At 37.7% G+C, this 20,763-nt stretch overlaps 1 protein-coding gene across 1 annotated transcript; it reads left to right on the top strand.

Annotated features, from left to right (window-relative positions):
* Nucleotides 1-700: 700 nt before the first annotated feature.
* On the top strand, nt 701-20,374 carry tbca (tubulin cofactor a). The gene is made up of 4 exons (XM_042509577.2): nt 701-858; nt 9,883-9,988; nt 14,736-14,822; nt 17,650-20,374. Exons 1-4 carry the CDS (start codon nt 806-808, stop codon nt 17,728-17,730), a joined length of 327 nt encoding a protein of 108 aa, XP_042365511.1. The 5' UTR covers nt 701-805; the 3' UTR covers nt 17,731-20,374.
* The last annotated feature ends 389 nt before the right edge of the window (nt 20,375-20,763 follow it).

The raw sequence follows: 20,763 nt of genomic DNA, 5'->3' as shown, positions 1-20,763 counted from the left end.
GGTCCAGAAGACCAAGGTTTTAGGGGGCCCCCTGTCCAACTCCTACCAGCCAAGATGAGAGCTTAAAAGGATGCAAAATAAAGCAAAGGCACAAAATAACTACAAAACTGGACAGAACAACCACAAAATGACTTCAAAGAGACAGAAAATAACCAAAAAGCACACAAAATGACTTTAAAGAGAATAAAAACAACCACACAGAGATACAGAAATATCTAAAATAGAAAACAAACACAAAAAGATGCATAACAACTACGAAGAAATGCAAAACAACAACATCAAAAGAGACAAAACAGCCACAAAGTCTGTCTTTCTCCTATGTAGGAGAGGTGGGGGGGGGACTTTTGCATATCATTGCCCAACTTTATTTATATTATATTAATATTATGTACTTTATATTTGCCCAGTTCGTTCAGTAAGTACAGCTCAAAGTATTTTTATTTATTGAAATAAAAAAGGTATGTAGAATTATATACTATTGTTGTGTAATATTTTATTTTATTTTATATGTCAATAATAGGACCCCAGTCAACACATCATTTGACTGACTAAAGCTTATTTCCACAGTTTTTTTAAGTAATATATTTTTCGTACTCTTTAAATGTAATTGGAGGATTAATGTGATTAATTGCAGCCTAAAGGAGCAGAACTCACCCAAGTGTTATTCCTCCTGGACCTTTCGCTGTGATCCACACACTCGATAATCATCCGCGCTTACGGATCGATTTATCTGCGAGCAGCTATCATCACTGATCTCCAACCTGCCCATCGCTCACACAGGACATCACGCGTACAATCTACAGCCATGGCAGACCCGAGAGTACGGCAAATTAAGATTAAAACCGGCGTCCTGAAGAGGTATTGTTGGTTTTTGTTTCAGTTAAATGCAATTTAGCACGCCAAAAAAGCCACTCTCAAAAGCAACATGAAGCTAAGGGTAGCAAGCTAACTAGCTTAACCGAGCTAACAGCTAGCTTGGCATTAAACTACACCGCGCATGGAGCCATATTTGTCCTTCAGGTTTTAACTTTACTCCGGTGCTTTGGTGCGGCCTGTGCCAATAAACTGTTGTCTTTTGTTGGGTTTGCGCTAGATACACGTCACCTTGCGAACACTTTGGTGTGATGTTATAAGTTCACTCTACTCGAAAAGAAATCTCTGTAATATTAGAGAAATGTGTTTAATTTAACTCGCAGCGGTGGCTAGCTTAACGTTCGTCCACTGATGCTAGCTGTTAGCTAGTTAGCTATCACAATGGCTAAGAGCATGTTTCCTTGTTTTGGGCTCGTTTTTTTAGGTAAAATTGCAGTTTTGTGTCTCAAACTGTCATGTATGCTGATGGAGGAGGTCACTTACAAACAAGTTCTGTTATTGTGATACTGTAATGATTATTACCTTAATGGTTGCAACGTGAAATATGTAAGAAACCATAGCTAGCCACAGAGAGGCTCACGGTGCCGTTAGATAAATTGATGTGGCATTACTTTTTTCAACACAGCCCTGTTAATTGCGTTTTTGTCTCTATGACACAAGACTTTCTTCTCATAGTCTGAGCTGAAGGTGAAGCTCATCATCGTAAAGATGTTGGAAATACCTACATAATCATGACACTGCATCATGACTGATAGTATGGCTCATACTCAACATATAGATCAGAATTAGCTTTAATGTGCCCATACGAGTACTTTGACTCAGTTTGTTTGTTGCTTTCACTGTACGCACACAGAATATACTCACATATACTACAAAGGTAAACGAGTGACTACATTATATGAAAAACTACAACACAGTGACGTTTGGGGAAAGTCAGACAGTAGTGCAATAGTGACAGTGCAAATGGTGCAGAATGATCAATTAAACAGGTTACTTATGAGGTAGTATGTTATGATGATGCATGCAGAGCATGTTAGGATTATGTTTGACAGATATTGACATGATTACTGTGTTTATCTAAATCAGAAAAGCATATAATTAACTGGCAAAGTGGATGCTTAGTATTACAGGGTTATTCCAGGGTTTGTTTCTGTCACTATGGACTGGTGTTTGGTGTTCATCGTAGTGACAGCCTGTGGAGAGAAACTGTAGATTAATATAAATTATAGGCTTATGTGTTAATTATGATTTAAGCATACAGTAAGAATATACCAGAGTTTGTTAAGTATGGTGCCGTTTTTATTTTCCACACTAAAACATGTTATTTTGATCCTTAATTGATTAGTAGTAGTAGTAATCTATCTGAAAACAAGTGGGGTAGCACAATAATATTGGCATATCAACAGTATTGGCAGATAATGGCTTTAAAATACAATATAGGTAATGGCACCAAATTAAGTTCTCTGTCCATATGACAGGCCGACAAGATGATACTTTAATTATGCAATTTTAAATAGTTGAAATGGGTCAAATTTGCCCCGGTTTTGGCTGTTGTCAGGATTGTGTTACGATAGCACCACCCAAGCCTGTCAGAGTGAGAGGAATTTGACAGTCTTGTTAAAAATGTGTAACATAATCATAAATATGACATGTTTTACATGTGATGTGTGTTAAAGATGTTTATTGTATTGCCCAATGAATGTGTACATTTTGAAAAGCTTTGTATTTTATGTCAACATCTGCCACCAGGGAGCCATCACGATAACAGTAGACATGATGTATTAATTCCACTATGGGAGAGACTTGATCTTCTTTGCAATTAGGTAAAAACAAAAAAAAAACACATATGTACATGTTTCATTATAGGCACCAAAATGAGTCAGAAAATACTGACATATTGGATGTTGACAGAATCCAATATCATGTATCCCTAGAAAAAAGTAACTCTTTTTACATATCTATTGTTTACCCATCATTGTATTCTTATAAAATAACAATGATATTAAGTGTGCGGTCAGTGACCTCTAAGTTATATATCCCGTATTAATTATCGATTCAATCCAACCTTTTCTCAAGCCACTGAAAGGATTTATTTCTACCAGTATTTATCCTCATCTTAGATAACTTAGTCTGTTACTCATATTTTACTTCAATCAAGGTATTTGCAGGTCTTTGTGAAGGTGCTCTGTCAACAAGATTATAAAGACATTTGCAAAAATTAAAGAGACCTTTTTTTCATTAACTATTTTTTTTAAACTTATTGACACAGGTGACTTGAATATATAATAGATCTGCTTTAATCATGGCTCGTACTGAAGAAAAACACACTGGTATCAAAGCTTATACTATTATTTGTGTAGTAACAGATAGGAAGTGAATTAATTTGCATAAAAATGTATACAAATTTTGTGTAAAACTAAATCCTAACCTGATTTAAATCCTAAACAGACCAAACTAAGCTGTGCTAAGCCTCAATAGCACATTAACTGCGTCCTTTCTGATTTGTATGCATCAGAGATGCAGAATGCATACCCAGAACCAACCAGATGTAGAGACAGATGTAAATATTAATGGCGTCCTCATCGGCTAAGCTGCAACATCAGTTAGCTTAGTGGTGCTGGGTGAGCTGGCAGTAGATGCACGCTTCCTTCTGATGGGCAGGTGTAGTTCAGTAGAAAAAAATAGTTCTTATGTGAAATTGCTTAAAACAATGTCTGTGGATGATCTTGAATAATCAGGTCATGATTTCAGTAAAGAGACATTGCATTGAGTTTTTGAAATGTATAATTTTGGCGCTTTGAGCACCACAAGACAAGTGACATCTAGTCCCATTATATTGGAGAAAAGGCAGCCATCTCCATGGCTGATATGTCCAACACTCAGCAGCTCATACCAAAACAATCAAGTTTGATAAAAAACACCTTAGGTAAGAAGAAAAATGTGTATTTTGAAGTTTGTTGTGAACTGTCCCTTTAAGTATTTTTATGTCCAACTCCATTCACTTAGTTGCATAGTGGATCTGAAAATGGGTACAATATGTTCCATTAGGTTCCATTTGCATAGTTTTCCAGCTGATGATGGATGTAGCTGAAGAAATTGCTGTCCTAATTTTGTTTCTCTGACTGAATTGACTCTAATAGAACAAAAGAAAAACAAATAGAAATTCCAAAACTGTACAGTAATGAATGTGTTTTGTTTTGCACATGACATCTGGGACATAACACAAGCTTTTTGATGTAGGACTCCTCCAACTCATCATCCAGTTTAAGCCAGCCTATTAATAGAGCTGTCTGCATCCAGTCTGAGCTAAATTTGTACAACGTCCAGATTTACCATGCTGGAATAGAAAACACTGTAGATAAAATGAGATGTGGTGGGATAATGCATTTAGGATAGTAGTCTGTGACAGTATGTCTCATCCATCAGGCAGACCTCTAATTCCCTCCTGTCAGTGGTGATAGTGTAATGTGCTATCGATTGTATTTTGATGAGGGTCAGATTACTAACAGGCTCCTTGAGATGGTGATGATAGTGGCTGGATTTCCCATAGAGCAGGGATACTCAACTTGCTTTGCTTGGGGGACACTGTTTTAAAATGACAGAAGGCCTGGGGCAAGACACAGCAGCCTCATACATGTTTCTGGGATTTTAGGACGTTTTTAGGAATATACAACATTACCGTGATTTAAGGATATTTCTAGGATTTTAGGACATTTCTAGGATTTTAGAACATTTCATGGATTTTAGGTTGTTTCTAGGATTTTAGGACATTTCTGAGATTTTAGAATGTTTTAGGATTTTTCTACTATTTTAGGACCTTTTCTAGTATTTTGTGATGTGTATAGAATTTAGGGATGTTTCTAGGATTTTAGGACATTTCTAGCACTTTCTGCTGTTTCTAGGATTAAAGGATATTTCTAGGTTTTACCCTATAGGCTAGGCTGTAAGCTGAGTATCATTGCATAGAGGGTGATGCGTCCAGTGAAGGAAAAACCAACCAGTACTGTCCCTAACTGTACTGATGTGTTTGAGGTTGAGTGTAATATTACATCTCACCTCCTCTGGGCCACAACTACTATCTTGACATGGACCCTTAATCAAGCTGTTGGGTTTAAACGTACAGACTGTCATTGCTTTCTGTCTCTTCATAATCTCATGTCCCTCCCGTTCAGTCTCTTTCTCCTCTGTCTTTCCTTCTCCTCTCCTCTTGCCTTGCTCCCTCCCTCCTCCTCTTCTATATATTGGAGTTTAGAGGAAACCTGCCTGCTCTTTTAGCCAGGCCTATTTCCAGTGGCTTTTGCACATTCCAGTCAGTGCCTTTTCTGCCCTAGCGAGGCGGATGCCCTTAATAAAATGACAACAGTAATTTGCCTTTGTCATTCCGGTCCCAGCACAGACTACATCGTAGCTCAAAAATACAGTGCTAGAAGGAGGCGGCCGAATGTGTGTGTCGGCTGGCTCTAATTCCCTTTTTTTCTATTTTCCAGAGAGCTGCCTTTTCCATTAAGCCTGAGGTGGCAGGTCTATTTAAAACCAGCCACGACCCCACCCCTCATTCACACAGCGCTCCAAGTCTGGGAGAAATAAGAAATTAACATCAGGACTGGAAGGGGAGGAATGGACATTTTGTTATTAGACTGTCCTTCAGTTTTATTCAAATTATTCCAGCCTTCCTTCCTCCATCTTTCCCCCTCTCTTTGCCACCTTCTTTGACTCTAAACAGGTGACATCACTCACTCTGCATCAAGCTGGGGAGCGGGGCTGCCATTGCATATGGTGCCTGTTTAAAAGCTTCTTGATGGAACCGAGTTCGAATGAGCGGTAATTGATGTAAAATATGACAGAGTGCTGTTGGCTTCCTTGGCTAAGCAAGGAGCAGCGCAACATGGAGGGAAGGGTCTCCAGTAATGTTACTGATTAATGAAGGATCACTCACTTACGCACACGCAGCTGATTTTATGAAAAATTAAATTTGTGTTGTCATTCCGACATGCAGGCACAGGCGGAAAAAGACTATTAGTTGGGAATCATTATCAATAGCGATATTTTCAAACTCCATTATGCCAATCAGGGTCGGAATCTGTTTAATAGATTTAGTTCCATTTGGCCCGTAATTGATAAATAATCAAAATTTATCAATGTACTCAAGCCCATTTTCACTAACAATCAAGGAAAAGAGGCCCATTTACCACCTGACTTGGTCCAAATTAGGGACTAAATTGATGATCAATTAATCTCTAAAAAAGGACGAGTAGTGTGTGTGGGTGTCTGTGTGTGTGTTTGGGAGGCGATGGAGGTGGATAAAGGAGTCAGATAAGCATGGTGATGAGGTGTGAGCTGGAAGGCATGATCCAGTCAACAAGAACAGGAAAAGGTTTTTTATATGTGTGGCTGCTACATGTTTGCTGAACATAGACAAAGTTGTACATTTAAAGTTGGAACTCGACGTTACTTGACACTTTAAAATTAAGAAATTCTGACAGTTATGTAATATATTTGTTAAGGTAGCAATTTAGAATTGAGTTTGCTTTACAGTAGAGATGATAAAATAAAATCAGTGTTTTCAGTATTGCAATAATGCCGACATGAGTCTCACCTTGAAAATTTTGAGGGAAAAGTGATGCAAAAAAAAAGCAGCTATGTCACTAAATGACAATATTTAAATGGCTCCGATATGGGAAATCCCCTCACTGAATTGACGTGAAATAAGCAACGCACGTAGTTGTCTGTGTGATAATATCTCAGAATCATCATCTTGTACTCTGTTATGCTCATTATCATCAGAGGAATGTTTCATTAACATTGAAAATATGATATAATGTATGCGTTAGATTAGAGATCAGATTAAATTAGCGCTGAAACAATAGGTCGAATAATTGATTAGATGACCCTATGAAGATTCATCATGTAATTCAAATTAATTTAAAAAATGCTGAACACAATCTATTTTTAATCTCTAAAAGCAGGATACACTGCTTTTGTCTGCTTTATTAAAATGTAAATTGAAAATTTCTGGGTTGTGAAACATTTGACGCACTAAACAAGCAATGTGACAAATGTCACATTGGGTTTCTTGGTATTTTTCACTACCTCAGGAGATTTTATAGTCAATACACAGTTGTGCCAAAACAAGTCACGAGTAGTTTAATTGAAGAAATAATTCACAAATTAATCGATAATGGGAATGACTGTAAACTGCAACACAAGATTGGATTGAATTACTAGATTTACTCTATAATAGATACTTTTGATTTGATTAGCTCAAAGAAAGGTTTTTTTTGGTAAATTGTGAAATAATTTCAAATGTATCACAATATACATACAAATATAATAGTATCCATGCCATTTATATGGTGAGTATTAAAGTAAAACATGTCGTTCAACTCTTCTCCATTACACCATGCTTTAATCACCTCACCAGAGTTTTTCAGCCTCCGTCAGGTTTTTAACTGAAGTTTCTGATTGTTTTCTCTGTTATCTAAAAGTCTGTGGTTGCTTGCCTCTTAAGACTTGTATTTTAACACAAAAGCAGAACAGGAGAGGACACTTACTGAAGCAATCAGCAATTACATCGGCATATAACCAGAATTTTTGATGCTTTTTAGTTTTATAGCCCATTCTGACAATTTTGGGAAAGCATTTGTTCAGTGTAATACAGAAATGTTTGAAATGATTCTTATCTTCATCATGAAAATACTTGACTAAATTTGCCCTCCAGCAAAATGCTACCTCCATGACTGAATTGTGACCCAGGAGGTATGAACCAAAGTAGGGATGCACGATAATATCGGCACAGTATCAGTATCGGCCGATATTGTCTTTAAAATGATATTGGCCAGCATGCTTATTACATGCCAATATGACAAACTGATATTTTGTTTTATTTTGTTTTATTTTTACTTTTTTTAATTTTACAGAGTGAGTGTGTACAAAAATCAGCCATAAGTTGAAGTATTTTTTCTTTTTTGCACAATAAATGTATATAACATACATTGAACATACATTGAAAAGCATTGTATTTTATGTCTCCATCTGCTGGTGGTCCATCACAATAAGAATATGCATAATATGTTGTTAATTCCACCAAAGAAGAGACTTGATTTTCACTAAAATTAGGTGGATGAAAAAAAACTGTATATATTAATAACGGTATCGGATAATGGCAAAAAACCCAATATTGTGCATCCCTAAACCAAACCAAAACCTCTGTGCAAGGTTACATAGCTACTTGCCTCTAATAATTGCTCAATTATTTTGCCTATTTACTCTTTAAGAATAAGCATGCATGTAAGTATTTTGTCGCTTTGGTCATCCCACAGTGTGTTGTTTGAAGCACTGGGCTTAACAGTGAACCTTTTCACCATGATGCAGATGCTTTTGATTTTAAAATCCTTGTTTTGTGATTAGTGTCAGGTTCTGGTTGCTCTGTTTGTACCCGTAGGTAGACTGGAATTTGCAGTTGAAAGTAAGAGGCAAACATACAGAATGGCTGTGCAAGAGCAGATATCAGCAAACAGCTGCATTTGTAATATTTTAATATTTTAGTTTAAAGGTAAAGGTTTGCTGCAGAAATAAAGCCTCATATTGACAATTTATAGAAGGTATTTTGCTCAGATATTCAGGGACATTATTAGAATATGCTAGTAAACATAGTATCCTGAGTTTCTTTAGATCAAAAAATGCAGTATGTAATATGTTGAATTTGATTTCAAAGCATGTCCACCTGGATGCCAGTGTTGCGTGCAGCGGCAGTGAGGAGGAATGATGTGTTGGGTGGTTGTTATTGAGGTGTGTATCTTGCCATCCTGTGGGAGATGATCTCACTGTGTCCCCCTCAGTCAGAGAAACGTTGGCGAGAATGAGGATAGATGGCCCTGTCTGTAAAAGGTGACCATCACAGGTTGCCTTTTTTTCATGCTTCGGCCTGTATTATCTGCCTGGGAGGTCGTGCATTCATGTTGTACTGTTTGATGGAACAACAGTGGGCCTCATGTAGCAACATGCTCTTATATTTTCTCGTTAATTTTCTCGTAAGAGCAAATATAAGAGAAGTCAACTCCAGATGCAACAAACTTTCTAAACCATCCGAATCTGCTCTTACCAGATGTGCTCAGTGCTGAATCCCACATCATCATAAGTCACCTATTAGTATATCGAACATCCCTAAACACCATATAAGGGCAGGTTTTTGTGCCGTGTGCACCACAAAAGATTGTGAGAGGAAGAACTTCTGCAGTATGTCAATAATAATAAACTGAATTTCAGGGAAATGTATGGATGTATTAAAAGTAAAACTACACATGCAAAAAGGTTTAAATAAATCTAATAAATCAAAAATAATTAATAGAAATAAAAGGAGAAGCAGGAAGTCCTCATACATAAAGTATATATGAGAAGCTGGAACCATGAAATGTTTTCTTGTTGTTCTTAAAGCAGTTATCTAATGATGGTAGTGGAGTAAAAAGTATATTTCCCCCTAAAGTGTATTCAAGTAGAAGTTGAAAGTGTTAAGAGGTTCCTCAGATTTGTACTTAAGTACAGTACTCGAATAAATGTTCTTAGTTACATTCCAGCACTGGCCAACAGAGGGATGCACAGTAATTGAAATTACAGTATTTGGGATCAGTGCACCTAGTATAGGAGGACTTCTTAAACCCTGAAATGTAATAATCCAGATATTATTATCACTCTAAAACATGATCAAAATTTGATTGCTATCTATGCATTTTTTAAATGTTTCTCAAATGTAAAACTTATTTTTCTTTGCGTTCTGTGAAAATATGATATTTTTCTCTTATCTCGGAAAGTATTATCTTATTTAAGATAAAAGCAAAAATAAGAGAACATTGTTGAATCCCAAAAATCAATGGGTAATAACAAAATAAGAACAAATCGTGAATACAGGCAAAAATAAGAGAAAATTTCTTCAAATATAGTTTCTTGCATGAGGCCCAGTTTGTCGCAGCCTTTTAAACTATGAACGTCCTCTCTTCCTGTCTACGTCTGCAGGCTGGTGAAAGAGGAGATTGCGTACAAAAAAGAGGCGAAGCAGCAGGAGGAGAAGGTTGAGCGCATGAAAGCAGAGGGAGGAGACGATTATGTCATCAAGAAACAGGTATGTGACTCCTTCTTTGATACCGTGCAACAATTATATGTCTTAATTTGAAAAGCTTAGCATTATCCAGATATCGTCCTGTTGATCTGGGCCGGTGAGTGAAGAGGTTTTGCTCTCCCATAGTTAGGAAGTGAATTCTATCTTGATGATTTGAGGAGCCCCTTCATTCATGTAATGAGGTCAGTCCATGGCGATAATGAAGAATTAGGTTTTGAGAGGAGAATCATTAGTGATTTTGTAATTTGCTTGATGCAGATGTAATTATATCATGTTACTTTAGAGGAGTTTGATAATTACTGACACATGCTGGTAATTTAGTGTCCCGACCCTCCTCTCCATTCTCTCTCACTGTGTACGCTGCCCTCTATCATCTGCTTGTGCTTTGGATAAAGTAGTACAGGGTCTGAGATTAGTTGGCAGAGTTGGCAGTAAAGAGCTGGTAGCACAGATGCCAGCAATATACCATCATTTTACAGTATTCATACTGTGAAATGACTTTCCAAAGTATTACTGTGAAACGGAGATATGGTATATTTCTGTATTCTACAATATACAGTAAAATACTGGCAGCACAGATGCCAACAATATGCCGCAATATTACAGTATCCATACTGTTTAACATTTTCAGTCTTTTACCGAAAAAATTAAACGCATCATATTAGTGTGTTAATTTATTATTTCTTTTATTATATTGATAGGGCTTGATGTGAAAATATTCCAGTAGGCTAATGCTCTATTTTACCGCTGCCTCCCTCTGCCGATGCTGGCGTCTTTGTGCTTAATAAGAATATCAGTTCCCAGATGCAGACCATTATGTCAACGTTACCAAAATAAATCGACAAAAAACAGCTGTAAAAAGGGTATTATTTGATTGATTCAAATCTCCTCCTCAATGATATATGACACATTAAAACTAGTTAGACAGCCTGTTGAGCATCAGTTTGATATCAAACATTTTTAGCAATATGAACAAGACACTGGCAGAAAACACCCTCTATTTACTGTTTAATTTGTAGATGCAAGACTCATCGATGTTGATGGATCAGGTCTTGTTGATGTGTTAGGTGGTTAGGTCCCGAATAGTGCGGGAAATACTGCCGTCCAAATGACGGTTTCTGAAGTCCCTTTGGAAATTATTTAACAGAAAATTGAGAATCAAAAAGCACAAGCCTAAAGTTAGAATATCAAGACTAACTTTAAATCAAACTTCTGACCGAACTCCAAATTTCCAATTTAGCACCCTGTTTCCAAAAAGTACTGTATTGTCCTGTAAATGAAAACAGCGGCAGACTGTTAAGGGCCTCCATCCTTTAGCTTCCAGTGGAGCAACCCACAATGCATTGCTAACTACAATAACAAACTGTTTTACACTAATACAGTATTTTACTGTAGGAGATTGGCTGTAAATTAACAGCATTTGCTTAAAGTGTTTTTTGTTTTTAAGACTTTATACACATTTACATGTTTCTTTTCTTGAATTTATTTTAGTTAATATTTTAATAACACCAGCGGAGCTGAAATGCAGAACGGGGACCAGGATTGGGTCATCAATTAACACAGACAGATACACGGGTACAGTTCATTACACAGGGATTTGGGCCAAAAGGGTGAAATTAAGAAGAATGTTAAATACAAGACATTGATCAATGTCTGAGTGTAACTATCCCATTTCATAAAGTATTTTTTATCCATGCTATCACCGCGTCCTCAAGGAATAGAAATGTCTGTTGGTATGTCTGTCACACTGGAGCAGACTGAATTTTGTCAGCAACAACTGAATGGGATGCCATGAAATTTTGACAGTCATGATCCCCAGAGGATGAAGCCTAATGAGTTTTATTTGAATGAATTTCAAGTTTCTGATTTTGAGTGAAATGTCTCATCAATCATCGGATGGATTGCTGTTACATTTGTGATTACTTTGGTGATCCCCTGACTTCATAAGTTATACCATCAGGTCGAATTTAAATTTGTCCAATACTTTAGTTTTTGACTAACTACTACAAAACTAATCACATTCCCATCGGCCTCCGCTGTACTTTGTGTGCTCATCAGCAAATGTTAGCATGCTAACACGTATGCTAACACACTGAACTAAGATTATTGGTGCGTGACATCTGCACTGGGAAATCGGAATTTCAGAGTTTCTCGTGAAAACTTAAGTAATGTATTATTAATTCTTATTATTAATGTAATTTTTATGAACACTTTGTCTTATTTGTGCCTCGTTAAAACAGCTGCACACACGTACTGTCCAAGTGCTATTTGTGGAAATGGTTTTTGTGTGTGAAAAAAAGTAATGTGCTATCAACTGGTTTACTGTCAATGGCTAACCAGGCTACAACTGGTATTGTTAACAACCTCTTGATTTTCTGACTTGCTGTAAACTTGATCATGATGTCATTCCCAGCTTCAAACTACAATTGCCAAGATTAATAAAATACACGCTAAACAACACAGGGTTCATACAAGGTTTTTGAGGTGCTTGAAATTGACACTAAGAAATTACTTGATTTGAAAATCATACATTTTTTAACATGGTCCTTAAGAAAGTACTTGAATATAACTTAGAGGAGAACAGAATGATGAATCATTTTATGAAACGTACCAGATAAATGTTTTAAACTTGAAAGCTAAGAACGGCTGTCCTTGTAGTTAGTTTCTATGGGTTGGTAAAAAGCAATGAATATTCAGCAGCATGTTTCACACGCTTCAAAACAGTCACAGCGGAGCAGCGTCGGTAGTTGGCACAAGTTTTGAGCTGTGATTTAGGCAGTAAGTATGCAGCTGTGTGTGACTGCTGATGGTAGAGCTGTTGGATAGATTTGTTTTGAGTTTGTTGGCTGCAAGGAGGACTGCTTTGCCATGCTCTGTGCTCTGTATATTTTCTTGCTTTTTTTGCCCTTTGCCAACAACATATCTGAATTATAATAATAATAATAAGCATGTTGGCTCCATTTATGAAATTGCACAATTATTTTGCAATGGATTGTTGTGGAGAAAATAATTTCATCCTGGAAAAATAAAAATGAATGTTTGAAAAAGTACTTAAAAGTCCTTGAATTTGACTTGCTCCTTTCTGTGCGAACCCTGATAAACAACACACATGTTAGCGTTGGTATTATGAGCTTGCTGATTTTAGCATTTAGCTCAAAGCATAGCTGATACACAAATTGTTTCCATTGAGTGGAGGTAGTTGACAGTGTTTTTAAAGAAGCTGTTAGTGGGCGTCATTTACTGATATGTGCATAGAAATGTTCTTACTCTGCGCATAAAATAAAGTGCGCCTGCAAAACTACCATCAGATTCATGACACATGCGCACCGGCTGAATTTGTTCTTACCTCTGTGTGTATGTTGGTATATCAGAATCATTCTTAACTAAAATATGTACAAAAAAATTCAGGTAAGACAATATTGATGAATCCCAGATTTCTATTAAAATATTTGTCCACATGGTTTAAGCACAGATTTGTACTGTTTGTGAACGAGGCCTCATAGCAGGAGGTTTATTTGAAAGTAGCATTTGGTATGGTTTGTTTTTGTTCTTTACACAAACTTTTTAGGCATATCTCCAAAAAGAAAAAAAAAAACAACACATCAAATCTAAAATCCAGTTTCAGCTTCGTCCTAAAAGGCTGAATATACGGACAATACCAAAATAGGTTGGCCTGGTTTGCTGAGTCCTGGGTCTCAGTTGATTTAATTCACTTCTGCATTTTTCGGGCAGGGAGGAACCGCAGAGCACTCGCAGCGTCTGATTATGTTTACTGGTAACATTAAAATTCCGTGTGTGTTTTGTTTTGTTTGTTCATTCATAGAGCGGCGGCTCCGGCTGAGCAGCAGGCTTGGCTGGTGTTAAATGGGGAGATTGGGAGGCCAGATGGATTATGGTTGGAGATGAGAGGTCTGAGGCAGGATGGATTAGAGGTTTTTATTTTAATGGAATCAATACGCTGTAAGTGTCATCTTTATCCAGTGCTGATGGGATCATTCCACCGCACGGGGAGGGCACCATGACTTTTCTCTGTTTCACCACTCCTCTGCTTAGTCCGCCTCACCTTGTCACATCTGGATGGCAGCCAGCTCAACGACTAGTTGTCCAGCGTCTCTCAGTGTGTCAGTCAGTCTGCCAGCCCGCCTGTGTATGAGTTTATCTGCCTGTTAGTGTGCACAGCCGTGTAATACACACGTGTTTAGACTTTCCAGCTCGACAGAGGGCTAGGTGAGGAAGCATCTGTCATGAGTGAGTGTGTCTGACAGCGTTAGCCAACTCTTCTCTGCTCTTTAGGGTGCCAGCTGGGGGAATTCCACATTAGCCATGGCTGTGAAAGTTCCCCAGGCTGTAACACAGTTTCACTCCAGGCGTAGTAATACCTCTTTACGCCTGATCACAGCGCCCTCGGCTTCAGGGTTTCTTCATTTATCCAGGTGTGCAGTCAGATCGAGGTGGTCCCCTGCTGCCCAACTCCCTGCCCGATCGATAACTCAATAACATATTTCATACCGCCGGCTTGTTTGGAGATGTTAAACACAGCGGAGTGTGTGCGGGACACCCTGCATGTTTCTGTCAGGAACAAGGCGACGCCCGAATGCAGCGAATGAATATGCTCGTATCTAACTGTTTGAATTAATGTTCGATGATGTGTTGATTTTTCTAATGGAAAATGATCACAGCAACAGTGGCGGGGGTAAGTCCAATTAATAAAGATGGTGATGGCACTGATGTGGTCTCTGTGTGGTTTCAGACGGAGGTCTTGCAGGAGTCCAAAATGATGATCCCAGACTGCCGCCGTCGTCTGACCATGGCACACGCAGAACTGCTCCAGTTTTTAGTAAGTAACACTTGCTGTTCAGTGGAAGTGTGAAAAAGCTTTTTCATCTCACCACAGGACAAACCTGACTACATTAATAAAACTCTCACTCCATTTATTGTGTTGCTGTTACGGTAACTAAATTATAACCTTGTTGAAAAAACTACATGGTGTAATTGCATTTTATATACACATTATTATAGACACATGATGACAAGAACAACCATTTATCATAAAATTAGTCTAAACCTCGGATGGTGTTTCACAAAAAATGAGTTTCTCCTCACTTGAATGTATCTTTCAGTTCTTTTTGTTCCTATTGTATATCTGAGAGGAACTTTATGAAGCTTGTCAAAATGTCTTTAAAGTAAAGCTGCACCAATTTTTGTTTTTTTTTACCAGTAGAAGGCAGAAAATATTAAAACACACCAAAATGCACATTTCTGACCTATTAGTGTCTTTTAAAGTTGTTATGACTGATGTGTTGCAAAAAATTAACTTTTTAGACATCCAGCAGAAAAAGAGCAGCATTGTTATTAATATACTTTCTCTAACTTTTTCTGTTCTGTTTTCTGTTTTTCTGCCGTTTCGTGCTTGATTTGTGGTGTGTTTTAAAGGGGACATCTTCATGTGTGTAAAACTAAAACACTGAGTGAAATGAGAGTAAAACAGTTTGTGTGGCTGCAAGGTAGGGCTGAATATGAGTATGGCTAGAAAATAATATTGCAATATTTAAAGAAGTATCTATTTCATGATACTTGATATATACCTCGATATTTTTAAATGTCCTCTAAACTAATGTTAACTACTAAAATACAAAATCATTGAATAAAGTGCAGTTACAATTAGATTAAATAAAGTAGCTACTGTCATCTAATAAAGTTGAGTACCCTACTGTTATAATAACATTTAATAAAATATAAGAAGTGAAATACAGTACTTTTAGAATGAAAAATGTAAAAAATATTAAGGACCTGGCTTGTCTCAGGCCGGAAGTGTTGATGTATTTATCGTGGACTTTAAGCTTCCAGTCAAACAGTTGGAAAGCGTTTGCAGACAGTTAAACGGATACTGCGGCGCCGTGCGGATTTATTCACTGGACAAACTAACAGCTCTCCAGTTCATATATGACTAATATTTGCAGGTCTTACAGGTGCTTCATGGTCGCAAAATGTAATTAAATAAAACAAAATTATAGCTAACTAAAAACATTAGTTAGCTATAATAGCTATAACGTCTTGTCTGACTAATGAGACCCAAGTAGGAGGCGAATGTGGGCGTCTGCATCAAATGTTTCTATTTCTGGCTGTTTACATTAAAACATAACCTTGGAGTTTTCAAACTGATGGTTTTATGTTTAGTGTTTTCAAAGATCTCTGATTTAGGCCACATTAAGATGTGAACGGCCCTACTAAGACGAAAAAAAGTCTTTCTTTTTTTAAAATTTGTCGTTCACATGATGACATTGTGAAAACGATCCTTACGTACACTGATCCACAGAAACAACTGAAAAAACTGCAGTATGCATGCCAGGCCAGTAGTTGGCGGTGTAACTTTGTAATGACACACCCCGCTCCTGTGCATAAAGGCATTCTTCTACAGGGCGGTGTGTATTCCTTATAATACATCCATGGTGTATATAAACACGAAGACAATGGCGAACGCACGAGAACCAACGCTGTTAAGAAACTCAGTGGAGTCGGCAGCACACATACATTTCGGTAGTCCTCCATTGTTGTTATTGTTGTCCTCCTGCTCGTGCATGGCTATTTGTCTGAAATATATTGCGCGTGTCTGAAGTGCAGCCGTGATGTCACTGTTTTCACAGGATCTGCACATTGCCAGTTTATACGCTGTTAGAAGGGGTGGCCTTTTCAAAAAGTTACTCTGGATTATGGTTTAAAAACATTGGATTTTCAGGCCCCCAAGACGCAGTTGTTGTGTGAATGAAAGTCCAAACTGCAACAAAAGTTGAACGTTTCATGCATGAACCGTTAGGTGTTCAAAAATGGCGCAGTGTGGATGCTAGGCAAAAATGTAGTAGTAGTTGTGTTTTAAACTGAAAACGTATCGGTGGGGATGTAACCTCAATATCCCAAACTGAATCAAATAAAACTGCTGCTATCCGCTTGGCCACAAACCCCAAGGGGTTATGATAATATGCCTTTCTGTTATTTCTTTGAACTCAATGTGAATATGCTCAAGTATCACATGTTACACCAATTACCCATATTTTGTTGTATCAGTACAGACACAGTGTGTATTTAATCCCATCAGGACTTAAGCTGATATGGTGAGAAACAAACATAAGCATGCATGTCTCAGGGTCATCTCAATTAATGCAGAGCAACAGTCAGGCAGCTGGTGGCGGTGTGAGTCACTCACAGGAGAGCTGGATGGTAGGCAGAGGGAGCTAACCTGGAATTAGCAACATGTCCTCTTCCCCTATCGCTCATCCTCCCTCCTTTCTTCCTGTTGGACAGACATGCACATATGCACACGCTCATCACAGTTCATTAACGGCGCTGTCACTTGGGTGACCACCACAGGAACTCGTACACACTTGATTAAAGGACACGGACACCATACTGTCACGTTATCCCTCGGTCCAGCTCTTAACTGCTAAATTTAGATGCTGGGAACATGGTACAAGCGTTAAGTTTAATGATGACAATGAAGTGACAGCCAAACATATTTTTACACAGACAGTGGACAGAAAGTTAAGGAGAGTTGTGGATTTATTCTTAAGTTGCTACCTAATTCCTTATTTTAGGGTGAAGGAGATGGCAATATTTTTCCTAAGTTGGCGATAAAACAAGGGCATGTGTGTGTGTTTGTGTCTTTCCAGGAAGCAGAAGAGGATTTGGCCGAATCAGAGGAGTACAAAGAGGCTAGGAACGTATTGGACTCAGTGAAGCTTGAAGGATGATTTCTGCTCTGTTTCTGTTCTCACTGTGAGATTCACTTGCTTTAAATGTCCATTCCTTTCGTCAGGCCCTGTTTGGAAAGCGTGGAGGCAAGCTGAATCCATTCAGAGTCTCTGTTCTTGATGTAATTATTTCGACTGTTTACTGTTAACGTGCCACCGCATTTGATCACACTCCTCCTGTGAGTACAATCCCACAAGAACACGATAAAACATTCAGTTCATTACAGCAGAGGAGTAGAAGTTTTTTTTTTTCTTAACATTTCATTCATCTTACTAATACGCAATCTAAAGGCTTTTAAGTGCACACAGGTTTATCTTTTATGGGGTTGTAACCATCACTTATAATGGTGTGGGTCTTCTGTGGGGTTAGCTTTACATTGGCGACTGTTGTAAACGGTCAAAAACTGCAAATCACCGTAGTGTGTTTGAGGGGTGTAAATCACTGAGTTCATCACGAGACGATATATCGATTCTTTGGACAACTATGTGATGTGATGTGTGTCTATATCACAAAGTCTGCCACAATACGATTTTGATTCAATCCAGGGGCCTGCGATCAGTATGAGACAATATTAAATGCCCATTTAACACAATCTGTTACAGAAGAAGCTGCCACCCTTTTCTATTGTGCTTTTGACCATACCAGATAAAAACATCACATAAATAATGTTAATAATTGTAACCGATTTAGAGCAGTTAAGTTTGCTTTAAATTGACAGACATAAAACGGCGCATGGAAGGAGTTAACCTCTCTGGCAAAAATGTTGTCATTTTAGCCCAACTAATGATATTTTTCCTGAATCTTCAGGGCAAACTGGTTTAAAGCCCTAAAGGCAAACTTCTCCCAACAAACGGATTAACGAAAACATAATTTAAAAGAAGTATAAAACTCAGCTCAATGATAATTGTCAAGTAGGCTTGGGCAGTATGTAATATTTCGTAGCTTCATTCCTCCCCCACCCACATCAGTGAGTTCGCTACTTACTTTCAGCTTGTCAGACTAATAAATACACACAAATTACACAATACACAAAATATTAAGAAAAGTAATATTCTCACAGCTATTTTCCTTATGAAACAAATACAACTGTACACCTTTTGAATTCAACTTTCTCTTGGTCCTGGAAGACTAACAAGGCTTAATTAACTCATCATAAAACACACTACATTCAAACTGGACAGAAACAAAATAAAACTCACCCAAACCATCTTGATTACTCTTGCTAGTAATCTAGTTAGTAAATCCACTGTTTCAATCGCCAGCTCTGGTTTGGTTCAAAGAAATCCTTAATTTACCAAGTTAGATGTAAAAAAACATGTCGCTATGCCTCACGGTCTCTGTAACTAACTCCCTCCACCACTAGATGTCACAGTATCTTTCAGTTCAGCTGCCTGTTCCACCAGTAAAGACCAGAGACTGAGCTCTGGTGGTGCCTGCTGTGCACTACATACACTTAGTTTAATAGTAAGAGGAGTGTCTGCATTTATGACGGTACTGAAAAACATACCTAAATACCGTGATCCCGCCTTAGTCTACTGTCAAGGTTCATAGACAAAACAACTATGTTTTGCTGGTCACCATCATTAGCTCAAGTGCTTTAACACTGCATAAATTTGCCTAGCCTAAGTTAACGACAAGCAGAGTTATCTTCTACTCATTGCTTAACAAATTACATTGTATTATTTATACTTTTTTCTCATTCACTGTTGGTTGAAGTTATTTCCTCTCCCAACAGAACAGCATGGTTGAGTATGAGCCTGCATGCACGTTTTTTCAACCTAAAATTGTTGAAACAGAGCAGCTAATGTTAATGTATTGCCAGAGCAAGAAGCTAGCGAAAAATTAGATGTCCGACCAAGCACCTACGGTACGTCGTTGTTTATCTAATAACCTTTGTCTGTTGACCCATATTATCTCCGAAATCCCAAATATTTCCACACTACTGATTTTATTTTTCCCCTGAGTAATTTACATCATCCACACTGTCTTTCTCTTGACTGCTGCCACTAATTGCCTGCCTGTTTTACAGTGACACAGACTTTCAAAATAAAGGCGTACCCTAAAGATAATGATTTGGATCAATGTTTTCACCCCACATTGGATAAATTGCATCGTTGATTGTTGAATCGATATATCGCTCCAGATTGGTGGATCGTTACATCCCTTGTGTGTTTTATGAAGTGACAGTTTTCCTCAATAATTTTCTAATTCATTTTGCATTCCTTTTATATGTATCAGAGTTGCTTAAGCCTGCTCTATCTTATGCTGATGCATCCCAGAGCCAAAGCTGCAAGGAACAATTATAGTCATTATCAATTGAATTTTTAATTAGTTGTTAAAAAAGAAAAAGAAAAATTACCTATCACAACTTTTCCTCAGATTGTTTTGTTTGTTCCAAAACAATTTTATTTAACATACAATAATATGAAACAGTGGGAAAGATTTGAGAAACGAAAACCAATGAATGTTGACTTTTTTTTAATCGATTTTAAAAATGGTTGGGGATTGTTTCTTTAAATTTGCTAATTGAAGAATAAACTGATGGTTTGAGCACTAAACTGATGGATGTAAGTGCACAGTGTATTATCCTGTTAAGAGCAGTGAAATGGATGGTGTTACAATAAAGCGGAGCACTTTGGGAAACCCTGTCAGTCAAAAGACAAATGTTGGTTCTGGCCCTGAATGATGAATCAGGCCCGTCTGCCGTCCCCGCAGCAGTTCCATCTATTATCCAAATGGCCTAAAATAACGACACCTTGTATTAAGGCTGAGAGAGTCCTTCCTAAATAGTCCTACTAATAAATGAACTCAATTGCCAGACAAATTAAGGTTACATTTGACTTGATCCTTATTTTACAGATTTCGATAATTATCGGGATCACCCCAAAGTCTCATTACCACCCTAATGAGGCGCTGCTACTCCGTGACATCTACCCCGCTCCATCTCGTTAAGGAAATCGCTCTTCAATGCTGATTATTTTATTTGGAGGTATAATTATATTTCTTTCGGATAAATCACGGCCTAATCGAGT

This window comes from Plectropomus leopardus, chromosome 20 (assembly GCF_026936395.1).
Source record: "Plectropomus leopardus strain MGB_pleo_1.0 chromosome 20, ASM2693639v1, whole genome shotgun sequence".
Classification (NCBI taxonomy): Eukaryota; Metazoa; Chordata; class Actinopteri; order Perciformes; family Serranidae; genus Plectropomus; species Plectropomus leopardus.
This window is presented reverse-complemented; position numbering and strand designations above follow the sequence as displayed.

What these genes read in the sequence shown, in the direction of transcription:
- tbca (XM_042509577.2), top strand. Translation starts at nt 806, where the DNA reads ATGGCAGACCCGAGAGTACGGCAAATTAAGATTAAAACCGGCGTCCTG. An exon ending in AAAACCGGCGTCCTGAAGAG is followed by an intron (nt 859 to 9,882) that starts GTATTGTTGGTT and finishes CTACGTCTGCAG; the next exon opens with GCTGGTGAAAGAGGAGATTG. An exon ending in ATTATGTCATCAAGAAACAG is followed by an intron (nt 9,989 to 14,735) that starts GTATGTGACTCC and finishes GTGTGGTTTCAG; the next exon opens with ACGGAGGTCTTGCAGGAGTC.